The sequence below is a fragment of the Nicotiana attenuata genome, unplaced genomic scaffold, assembly GCF_001879085.1.
Source record: "Nicotiana attenuata strain UT unplaced genomic scaffold, NIATTr2, whole genome shotgun sequence".
In the NCBI taxonomy this organism is placed as follows: Eukaryota; Viridiplantae; Streptophyta; class Magnoliopsida; order Solanales; family Solanaceae; genus Nicotiana; species Nicotiana attenuata.
In genome coordinates, this window is record NW_017671741.1 from 25,336 (window position 1) to 37,143 (window position 11,808).

General features: G+C 36.4%; 2 protein-coding genes across 2 annotated transcripts; one reads left to right on the plus strand and one right to left on the minus strand.

Annotated features, from left to right (window-relative positions):
- Nucleotides 1-815: 815 nt before the first annotated feature.
- On the plus strand, nt 816-10,040 carry LOC109209957 (probable glutathione peroxidase 2). Its single transcript, XM_019373321.1, has 7 exons — nt 816-1,107; nt 1,837-1,913; nt 8,002-8,063; nt 8,178-8,296; nt 8,643-8,810; nt 9,292-9,332; nt 9,785-10,040. Exons 1-6 carry the CDS (start codon nt 964-966, stop codon nt 9,322-9,324), a joined length of 603 nt encoding a protein of 200 aa, XP_019228866.1. The 5' UTR covers nt 816-963; the 3' UTR covers nt 9,325-9,332; nt 9,785-10,040.
- On the minus strand, nt 6,227-7,995 carry LOC109209956. Its single transcript, XM_019373320.1, has one exon. The coding sequence runs from the start codon at nt 7,187-7,189 to the stop codon at nt 6,248-6,250; it is 942 nt and encodes a 313-aa protein (XP_019228865.1). The 5' UTR covers nt 7,190-7,995; the 3' UTR covers nt 6,227-6,247.
- Nucleotides 10,041-11,808: the final 1,768 nt, after the last annotated feature.

Sequence of the window (11,808 nt, forward strand, 5' to 3'; positions counted from 1 at the left end):
AATTATTTCTAAATATTAATATAATACTTAAATTACTATTTTGTCTAATGTGAACTCTATATTTTAAAGGATAAAAAAGGCGAACGATATTTTGCTAAGTGCTTTCGTGCTTTTAATATAGTATATATATATATATATATATATATATANATATACACACACACATATATATATATATAAAGATTCATTATGGAACTTCTATTTCACTTTAAATAAAAAAAAATACAAAACTATGGAGAGAAAAAAATGAAATATACAAAAAATTATAAAAGGAAAAGAGCAATTGAATAAATAAAGAAAATATATAGAATAAATTTGAACATTTGGACAAAAAAAGTCAACTAAATATTTAAAGTTGAGTTTTTACTCTTAGGGGTCGTTTGTTTCGAAGATTAGTAGTTATTCAGTGATTAGTTATACTGTGGTTGATTAGAATGAGATTACTTATCTTGGGATTATTTTTTATTGATTATTTGATATGCTATATTATTTCCAGGATTGTCGATTTTACTGCTATACTAGGATAACTTATCCTGAGATTACTATTCCACTCTCTGATATGTATAAGTTAATCTCGGTATTATTTTTAATCCTAGGATAACTTATTTAACTAACCAAATAAGGGATAAGTCAGTACTAAATTTTTATCCCACGATTATTTTACCAAAAAACACCTTAGTTTTACAGGTTCATTGCATGTAAAGGTACACAGCAAAAAATTTTACCAAGTACCTCCAAAAGAGGAAAAAAAAGATTCATTTTATATTCACCTCAGCCTCACTTGTCATTAAAGCAAAATGAGTTTAACAGTCACAGTTCACATGGCAGAAGCAACTACCAAAATTAAGAGCTCGTTTTCCATATCTACTCAACGAACTAAAGTCATAAATTTCGCTTTCTTATTTGTGTACCCCATTAAATCTTCTTGTCTATATATGCATGTAATTTAGGCAGAAGTAGAAGATGCATTTGCTAAGGTTAACCAATTTGGCAGCTCTCTTCTTTCTTGTTCTTGCCTTGTTCTTATTCTATAGATACCCTTCTTTTTCTTCTCCTCAAACTATGGCTGAAGGATCCCCCAAATCCATTTACGATTTCACTGTCAAGGTACATACTTTTTGGGGTTTCTTAGTTCTTGAGTTTTTCTAGTTCTAATTTTGATTTCTTTCCTGGAAATAAAGTAAAGATCCAATTTTTATTGCATAATTGCTTTTGAACTTGAACTTTATGACATGAATTGAAGCAGTGGGAAATCATATAGCCGACCCAGACTTGTTTGGGACTGTGGTGTAGTTGTTGTTGTAGCAATTGCTTTTGAACTTTGGATTTGCTGTTATTTGGTCTTATATTTGTATTTCCTACTTTTATATTTTATCTTTTCATGAGAAGTTGCATCTACTGACTCTTTGTTTTTCTGTGTATGAGATCCTAAGACAGTTTTCTCTTTTTACTTTTGAATTTTTATAATCCACTTATTGTGAGTCTAGTTTGGATTTAGTGAAGTTTCAGTTTGCATGTAAGAAGAATTTCGACTGGTAATTCAAGTTCATGCTGTCTGGTGCTATATGATAACTTGGGATCTTCAGTCACTTATTAGGAATTTGAGATGGAATGTTAAACTAGTTAAGAGCACAAGTCTTACCTTTGGGCATGATAATTGGATGACTTAAGTACTTTTAGAAATTTTGTTATTACCAGAATTCAATAGGTTTGATAATTCAACTGTTGAAGATTAACATATTATGGGACAACTCAAGCAACGTCGAACTGAAAGTTTTCATCTTTTCTTTATAAGAACATGGTTTTAAGGTTTTGCTAATGAGAATGAAAATGCAGGATATACTGGGAAATGAGGTACCTTTAAGCAATTATAGGGGAAAGGTCCTTCTTATTGTCAATGTTGCATCTAAATGGTAAGTGAAGTGATCTAGTTCTGTTCTTGCATGTTTCTCTATGTCTTACTTACTGCGATCACGATTCAGGTGTAAACCTTTAGAAGTTGGGTTCCATCTAGAAGTGTCAATTTCTTTGCCACTTATTACAACATGTAAATAAGTGTGACTAAGATCTAGTTACTCCAGGAGAGTGAATATATGAAACATTGTGCTATTGGGGGCATTTGAGTTGTATTGCTCAATGTCGATGTTTTTTTTTTGGTTAAACTTAAAATTTTGTTTAACCGAGTATATCAATATGTACAAATGACTCATTGGACTCATGAGTCAGCTCTCAGTAATCTCTATAACTATTCTAATTGTTCCTTATCCAGCTACCTTCTATAACTACTGACAATATCTAGTGATAACATGTTTAACACTTTAGAATCTATACTGGGTAACTATTCAGGCCATTCAGCTGCTGTTGCCATTTGCCATTCTTCTGACCATATATATGTAATTGTAGTACAAATGTACAATTTCCTTGGTCAACTGTCTACTTTCTCGTCTCCGGTTTCTGAACCTTCTGGCATTCCTCTCAGCCCATATGTGGTAGATACTTGCTACAAATAAGAAGCCAATGATGCCTGCTCTTGCTCGAGAGTTATTAGTTCTCTTGGATGCCCAAATGACCTCCTCATCCCATCCTCTGATTGGTCTCCTCTCCCCTAACCAGTGTAGCAACGAGCTCCATATATACTTTGAATAGTCACAACAAAAGAAGAGGTGCTCCAATGTCTCCACTGCATTTGTGTTACATAGGACACAGTCTTGCACCACCTTAATTCCCTATTTCTGTAGTCTGTCCACTGTTGATAACTTCTTATGTACTGTCAGCCATAGAATAAACTGATGCCTAGGAATTATTCCTTTCACTAGGGCCAAGCTTTTCCACGAGACTTTTGGAAATGTAGGTATAAAAGATTGATAGGCCTTCTTGATACTGAACTTCTCTCTATCTTCAAATGATTCAAGGCCGTCCACAACATTACCAGATTGAGTCATCCATTTCCTTGCATCAAATATCTTCCTAACTAACCAACTGGCTTGGCTTGGGGTTGTCATGTTGTTCAGCTCCCTGTCCTTTATGTATATGCTATGGATCCATTGTACCCAAAGTTTGTCCTTTTTACCCATCGCCCACAATAGTTTGCAGATTGCCGCTTTGTTCCGGGTAAAGAAATCCAATATATTTAACCTTCCTGTTGCTTTAGGAAGACATACTATACTCCAGGCTATTAGGGCTCTTCTTGAGTATTCATTACTCCCAGGCCGTTGGAAATTCCTGCATACATTTGTCACCATAGTTAAGATCTTCTTAGGCAATAGGAACATTTGGGTCCAATATGTCTGCATCTCAAATAGTATACTTTTGATGAGTTGTACTCTACCACTGTATGATAGGAACTTAGTGGTCCAACATTGAACTCTAGCAATTATCTTTTCAACCAAGAGTAGACACTGGTGAATAGAAAGCTTCCTTGAAGACAATGGAATACCCAAGTATTTGAATGGCATCTCTCCAATAGTGAAATGCATATCTTGCATTATCTGAGCTTTAAACTCTTGTGTCACTCCTACAACATAGAATGAACCCTTCTCCAGATTGGCTTTCAGTCCAAAAACACTAGAAAAGTGATCAAATGCTTGCATCATGAGAAGAATAGTGACCTTGTCTGCCCTGCAACACATTAGTAGATCATCAGCAAAGCAAATGTGAACTATTTCCTTTTTTGCACACCTAGGGTGGTAATTGAAGTCGGGATTGTTTCTAAGTTGCTTCAAGGATCTATTTAGGTATTCCATAGCTAGAACAAATAGAAATGGGAACATGGGGTCCCCTTGTCTCAACCCTCTCTTAGCATGGAATATAGGAGTTAGACCACCATTTAGTAGCAATGAATAACTGATTGTGGATACACAATTCATGATCAAATGGACCAGCTTATGAGGGAATCCAAATTCCACTAGCACTTGCCTCAGGAAATCCTAATTCAGAGAATCATATGCCTTTCTGATATCTACTTTTTCTAGGCATCTAGGTGATACTCCTTTTTTCCCATAACCCTTCACTAACTCATGAGCTATAATCACATTGTCCAGGATATTTCTACCTTCAATGAATGCAGATTGGGATGGACCCACCAAGTAATCAACCATAGGTTTTATTTTTATAGTTAACACCTTTGCAACTATCTTATAGACAGTACTACAACATGCTATGGGTCTGAAATCTTTAGCATAAGTAGGACTAGAAACCTTAGGAACCAAGGTGATTGTGGTACAGTTGACCTCCCTTAACAATTTACCATTGTCAAAAAATTGTAAATGGCTTTAATCATAGCTTCTCCTACTGTCTCCCAGTGTGCTTTAAAAAATTCAGCTGTAAATCCATCAATACCAGGAGCTTTGTCATTTGGAAGGTCTTTGATAGCTTGAATTATGTCTTCTCTAGTAACTTGTTTTAGTAATTCCTGTTGCTGGCTCAATGAAAGGCAAGGACCATCTCTAGCAATAGTAGTATCAATGCAAGGCAATATTGACTCTACATCTCCCAGCAACTGCTTATAATATGTCAAAAATTGTTGTTGTACCAAATCTGGCTCTGAGATTAGGACTCCTTGGTCATTGCAAATAGAAGAGATCTTGTTCCTGGCTTGTCTTGCTTTCAGTTGTGCATGAAAATACTTGGTGTTGGCATCTCCATATGATATCCATATAGCTCTGGACTTCTGCCTTAATATTTGCTCTTGAATTCCAGTCCATTTTTCTAATTGAGTAAGTAATTCTTTCTCCTCAACTATCAACTGATTATTGAACATGTCCTTGACCATTTGATTCTGCACTTCCTGCACCTTCTGTTGTAGTTTTTCAATTCTAATCTCTGTGTTGGACATCTCTTTGTTCATCACCCTTGCTTCACTTTCAAATGCCTTGAGTTTCATCCACAATCTATGCATATGACATCCAGTGAAGTTTTGATCCCAGCAATGTTTGACAGCTTCCTTAAATGAATCCTGCTTGAGTAGTACATTAAGGAGTCTGAAAGGTCTTTTTAACTTTTGTCTAGGAATCAATGTTCTGATAACAATAGGAGTATGATCTGAACATTCTGAATTATAGTAAACGGTCTCTAAATTTCCATAGTCTTGGAACCACTTATCATTACCCACCACCCAGTCAATATTGCTATAAATCCTATCATCTCCATCCCTCTTATTACACCATGAGTATTGCCAACCCTTTCTATTAACTTGACCTAGACCAATATCAGTGACACAAGAGTGGAAGTCTACTGTTTCATTTACATGCACTGGCAGCCCATTAATTCTACCTTCTGTGGAGAGAATAGCATTGAAATCACCAAGAATAATCCAAGGCTCAATAGTATAAGTGCTAATGTGCCTTAGTGTCTCCCATAATACCCTTCTGCCCCCTGCAGTATTGTAACCATATACAAAAGACATCTTGCATTGGAATTGAGAGTTTTTATCTTCAACAGAGCAGTGTACCACCTGTGGAGTGCTTTCCAGAATAGTAAGAACACACAACTTTGTCTCGAGCCTAACCATATTCTACCATTTGGGACTTGAGTATAATCATAATGAAAGCTCCAATCTGTATTAAACTTTCTAGTAATTTTTTTGGCATTCTTTTGTCTAACTTTTGTTTCTAGACACCCTATTAAGTCAATTGCAAAAATTTGAATTCTTTTTGCTGAAGGGCTTGCTTAGCCCCCTAATATTCCATGAGCAAAAAATCATGGGGGAGGTTTGGCAATGGGGCCATTCCTCTGCAACTTTCCACTGTTCCTTTTCTGTGTCCCTGAATTCTTCGACTTGCAAGGTCTCCAATCTTTAAACATAGCTTACTGAATTGATTGAAGTCGACCTCATTATCTGACTCTTCATATGTTTGTGGGTTCTCCTTTTTGCCTTGAAACACTACCACTTGCTTCCCTCTAAATTGAATTTGGGAAGGGGCAGTGTGAGTTTCCTCCTGTTGTACAATTGTTGGAGTGTGGACTGCCACATCTTGGTCTACAAGTGGAGCTGTTGGCCCTTCTGCATTAGCTTTTGGTTTAGGCTGCCATTCTTGCCTGGTGTGTTTATCTTGCTTGGGTACATTCCTGATAAAGCCTTGCGTTCCCTGCTTCTGTTTTGGACAATGCTCCTTGTGATGTCCAAATTGCATACAATCTTGACATAGAATAGGCTTCCATTCATACTCAATCTTTTGGCTCCAAATACTACCATCTAAGACTTCAACATTAACAGATTGAGGCAATATTTGGGTGATATCCATCTCAATTAATACTCTTCATATGATATTCTTTCACCTTTAGCTGTTAAAATATCAGTGCACATAGGTTTGCCTAGGAAGCTAGCAATTCTTCCTAGATTTTCCTCAGACCAATATAGGAGTGGCAACCCAGAGAAGCATACCCATATTGGTAATACACGCATTGGTTCCTTGTGCAACTGAAATTTTGGACTCCACTGTTTCAGAATCATTGGCCACTTCCTAAAAGTGTAAGGCCCATTTTGCATTATGCAGGCTTTGTCCTCCTCAGATTCAAACTTAAAGATATAGTACCCATCATCATGTAGGAAAACCCTAGGTGTTTTCACAGAATGCCAGACCCCATACACAAATTGAAGCATTTCCTTGAATTTTGGGGTTCCTCCGATTACATACCCAATAAGCGCGCATTGCCATTTCTGCTTCTGTTTATCTATTTCCTGGTGATTCAATTGCATAACCTTGATCCCATCTTTTATCACCGGAGGATAGAAATTGAGTTTCATACCTTGAGTTTGTGTCCGATTATTCTTCACCACCTCTGCCATTGTTGGCATTGCATGTGTCTCTGTCGCAAAGGTCAATTTCCGGGCAGGTTGGACATGTCCTTCTTCTCCGTTCTTAGCTTGCTGGTTTTCCCTTTTCTCCATCTGACTCGAGCTCCCTGGTAACCAGCTAGCCAACTGTATTGGGGCTAGGTTTTGCTTTACCCCTGAAGCTGGAGTGATTTGCCTCATCAATTTGTCGGAGTCTGGTTTTGGGGCCGATTCCACCGTTAGCTGAACTTTAGGGTTCGACCCTTGAATTTGTTCATGTGAAGATTCTGTTTGTGTATCTCTCTCCTCTGTCTCCTGGGTAGGACTTTGGATCTGAGTGGGTTTTGGATCAGGAATTTTTGTAGTAATGGTTGGGGTATAGACCTGAGGGGCTCTCCGTTTCTGGCGAGCCATGGTGGTGGTGCACGTTAGCGGGCCGTTCTTAACATACACCCGTGGACGTTCTCTCTCCTCTCTCTAAACCCCTTTTGTTAGGTCACTAAATTTCTGTCGATGTTAATTGATGCAAACTAGATTGACTTTATTTTGGGGGTTTACACCTGCTTAAGTGCGTCTTTACTTTTTAAAAGTATTTATTTGATCGTCGTGGATGCTTCTCTTGGCTTTCCTGGCTAGAAAAGTTCCCAGCAGTTTTTAAACTTCTTTTAGCAATTTAACTGATAGGTGATTTGCAACAATGCAGTGAAAAAGATATTTGAGATTGGTTTGCAGATAGTTTTTTGGACTGTCTTGGTTGTTCATGCCGACTGGTAACTATGTATCACAATGTCCACAAGTACATGCACAAGAAGAGCTGAAATTAGGGGGAACCATCTGCCTCATATTGCTGAATAAGAGAATTATAGTATTTGTAAATTTCTCCATGCTGAAATTGATAACTGCCTCTTTATTTGATCACGCCCTTTTTGAAAAATTTGGAATAATAAGGACAATATATCTTAATTGTTTGTACTGGTTTAGTTGCTTTATTGAATTTTAGATGTGATCGGTTTCAAGCCGTGGAAACAGCCTCTTGCAGAAATGTAGGATAAGGCTGCGTACAAGACCCCCGACCCCGCGCATAGCGGGAGCTTAGTGCATGGGCTGCCCTTATATTAATTTATGCCTCATTACAGCAAGTCTGTAATTTAGAGAAAAAAACGGGGTGTTTGTTAGAGGCAAGCTGCCCAGTCTTTAAATGTTTTAGTTATCTCTCTTCCTTGCAGTGGTTTAACAGATTCAAACTACAAGGAGCTAAATATTCTGTATGAGAAGTACAAAGATCAAGGTTGGCTAGTCATTTTTACAAGTTTATTTCTTCAATTTCAATATGTGATGAATTTTTGTGATATTTAACCATATTGTGTGATCATAAACATAATTTTTTAAAGTTCTATTTCAGGTTTTGAAATTTTAGCTTTTCCTTGTAACCAGTTCTTGTGGCAAGAACCTGGAACAAATGAGGAGATTCAGGAAACTGTATGCACCAGGTTCAAAGCTGAATTCCCTGTATTTGAAAAGGTAACCACTACTGTATGATCAATTTCTGGTGATGCATGGTTGAACCATACTATGAAAACCATTTAAATCATTATAGTTGTGCCTTGTCTCTCTGTCTTATATCTCTCTTTCGTCTTTAAGCCTTGCTCAGGGAATAACCCATGGACACAACATTAAACTCAAAAACTATCCTAAGATGAAACTCAAAACTATCTCAGTTTCTCTTCTTAGTTATGTTATATGTATATGTCTCTATATAACGCACACACTCATCTATCTATCTATCTATATATAAGATGAAAAGATGAATGAGGTATATAATGCCATAAAATCCACTTTGTTTAAGGAAGTTTTGTCATTCAAACAGGTTGATGTGAACGGGGATAACGCTGCACCACTTTTCAAGTTCTTAAAATCAGAAAAAGGTGGTTTCCTTGGAAATGCTATCAAGTGGAACTTCACCAAATTCCTTGTGAACAAAGAAGGAAAGATTGTGGAACGATATGCACCCAGGACACCACCTCTTCAGTTTGAGGTCACCTTAAACTGTTTTTCTTCTGTTCATTTATATTCTACCTTTGCTTGTTAATACTGGTCATTAAGGGCTCGTTTGGTACGAGAGATATGGGATAATTGATCCCGGGATTAAGTTTGAGATGAGTTTATCTCATGTTTGGTTGGGATAAAATCGTGGTATAACTAATTCCGGGATTAGTTATCCCGGGATTGTAGTGTTTTTTCTATCTCTGTGGGAGGGTTGGATAACTAATCCGAGGATAATTGATGATGGAATGACTTGTTTCCCAACCAAACGACCCATAAGGGTTCAGGAAATAAAAGGAAAATCTTTTCTTGTCTTAAGTGGTAGATTGCTGATATGGAAAATTTATTTCCATGAGTATTATGGTTCTTTTGATAGAAAAAAATTATATATGCAAGAAACAGATTGAAATAAATATTGCTGAAGCTCTCTTTTTTTGGTCTGTTACTAATTTCTCTTCCTTCTCATTTTACAGAAAGACATACAAAATCTGTTGGGTTCTTCTTGAGCATCCAGGTTTGCATCCCCCCGCTTACCCCTTTTTATTTCTTCCTAATTTAAAAAAAATGGTAAGTTTATACCCTTATTATCCATTGATAGATACACTATGAATAGGCATGATAAACCTCTAACTTCATACTTGTTGAATTAGATATGAGTACATGCAGCGATGGAAGTAAATCCAATGTACTATTCTCATCATTATTCCACCGAATCTTTACAACTTTATTAGAAGAAAATGATTTTTCATTTTTCAGTTTGGCATTTAATAGTTGCTTTGAAATGTCCCTGGACTTCCCTGGCCCCTCTTAAAAATTTCCTTGTAAACTACTTGCGGATGAACCAATTTTGGTACTCCACCTTTTTTATTACACATTGGATTATCAAAAATTGGATTCGTCGTGTTTGATCTTCAGCGCTATGGATTTTACCTAAGCTAACAATTATATTCTGTTTTTATCTTTCAGGACTATTGAACAAGAATCTGTTATTCTGTAAGGCAAGTGCCAGACTCCAGCATATAGTTGGAAAGTTTAGTTAGTTATATCTTTTTCATCTTCCCTGTGTCTGTTATTGTGCTTCCCTGCCTATGAGCTTGTCACCCCCCTCTCTTTCTTTTGCCTCGTTGATGTACTTTGGTTGTGTGAACTCCGTCTTGATGTTGAATTTGTGAAAATAAAAGTTGCAGTAAATAAAGTAGATCGACATATAAGCATCGCCTGACGAATGATCTTAATTATAATTGTCTGCAATAAGCTAACCGGAGTATAATACGTTGTTCTACAAGTCAAGGTGCCAAATATGACGACGACCTCATGCTCTAGAAATGTAAATAATATCATGTGGCCAACACCATGCACAACTTGCAGGATTTGTTAATAAGCTTTTTGCCTTTGAAGTAAGACTTTTTTGCTTGTTTCTTTCCATGTCTCACCTCAACGTGTGAAATATGCTTTATACTTTAGGTCTGAATGTCACCATTCACATTCAAGTTGCAAAAAGTTATTCGACTCATACACTGTTTGGCCCAGCTGAAAAAAATCAGCTTATTTTGATAAGTGTTTTTCGAAAAACTACTTTTGAAGAAAAATAGTTTGTGTTTGGCTAATCAATTTGAAAAACACTTTTGAAAAATAATTTATATTTGGCCAAACTTTTCAAAAAGTACTTTTAAGTGTATAATTACGAACAAGGACATGAATAGATTTGCTTAGTAGTTAATGTTATATAAGTAGATAAATAATTACAAATATTTATTATTAAGGATAATGATTAAGTATTTTATTTTATTTAAGTAAAATATAAAAATAAAATTGAAAAGTAATTTATTCTTTCAAGATAATTTAAATATTTAATAAATATGAAAGTTCATCCCAAAAATCATTATATATTACTTAATAGTTTAAATTAAGTAAGGTTATTTTGGTAAATATAATATTTTGCTAAGGGTATTTTTGGCAGGAAGAAAAGCCAAAACTGCTTCTGTTTTGGGCGAGGCTACTTTGTTCTGCTTCTCTAAGAATGCTTTTGCTTCTAGCAAAAAATATTTTTTTCCTCGAAAGCGCTTGGCCAAACACCTCAAATCGAGGAAAAAGTACTTTTCTAAAGAAATAAAAAGCACTTTTGTCGAGTTCGAGCCCTGGGTATGGAAAAATCCTTGGTAGGGAGCGTTTCCCCCCGAAAGGGGCCCTACGCGGCGCGAATCCGGATATAGTCGGGCTCCAATGCGGGTACCGAACACCGGATGGGAAACCAAAAAAAAAAACACTTTTGACCGGGGAGAAGCTTGGCCATACAAGCTAAACCTTCATCATAGCTTCCTCATTGTTCGGGCTTATAAAGGCTTTCCGAGGTGTACATTCACTTTGTCATATGCATCTAATGAATTATAGAAAATCAATTGGAATAGAGTATTACCAAGCAGTAGCTCAGGCTTATGCGACCTACCTTAACTCTTCCTTTTTTTTTTCTTTTAACCAAAACTCAAAACCTATCTAGTAAAGCAAGTCGCCTTTTAAATATTAGACCTGTGTTATTTGGTTCATGTTTTAAGATGTCACGACCCAATTTAGGATTATGACTGGCACCTAGGAGAAAGTGCCCCCGAGTAAGCCTCAACGGTATTTTACAGAAAATCGGACAGAGTTTTTCCTGTTTTTGGACTATCCCAAAAAAATTTCTGTCTCAATCAGCAATCAAACATTCTAATATCATACCAAACAACTGACAACTTATCAATTTACCAAAACAGAAGTCTCCGCCATTACTAAATCAACCCACTAACAACCAGAAATACTAATTATCTCCAACTTTGATACTAAAGAACGATACTCAACATAAGACTAATAGCAAAATAATACTCATGACACTAAAAGAATGACTATGGAGCGACTCTAAGAATTCAAAGAAAAGACCATAACAATTGATAAAAATCTCCGCCCACGCGAACAAGTGCGAGGCTCACCAGGAATTCTCAACCTGTGCGCTCTAA

What these genes read in the sequence shown, in the direction of transcription:
- LOC109209957 (XM_019373321.1), top strand. Translation starts at nt 964, where the DNA reads ATGCATTTGCTAAGGTTAACCAATTTGGCAGCTCTCTTCTTTCTTGTT. An exon ending in TGAGAAGTACAAAGATCAAG is followed by an intron (nt 8,064 to 8,177) that starts GTTGGCTAGTCA and finishes GTTCTATTTCAG; the next exon opens with GTTTTGAAATTTTAGCTTTT. An exon ending in AATTCCCTGTATTTGAAAAG is followed by an intron (nt 8,297 to 8,642) that starts GTAACCACTACT and finishes TCATTCAAACAG; the next exon opens with GTTGATGTGAACGGGGATAA.
- LOC109209956 (XM_019373320.1), bottom strand. Translation starts at nt 7,189, where the DNA reads ATGGCTCGCCAGAAACGGAGAGCCCCTCAGGTCTATACCCCAACCATT.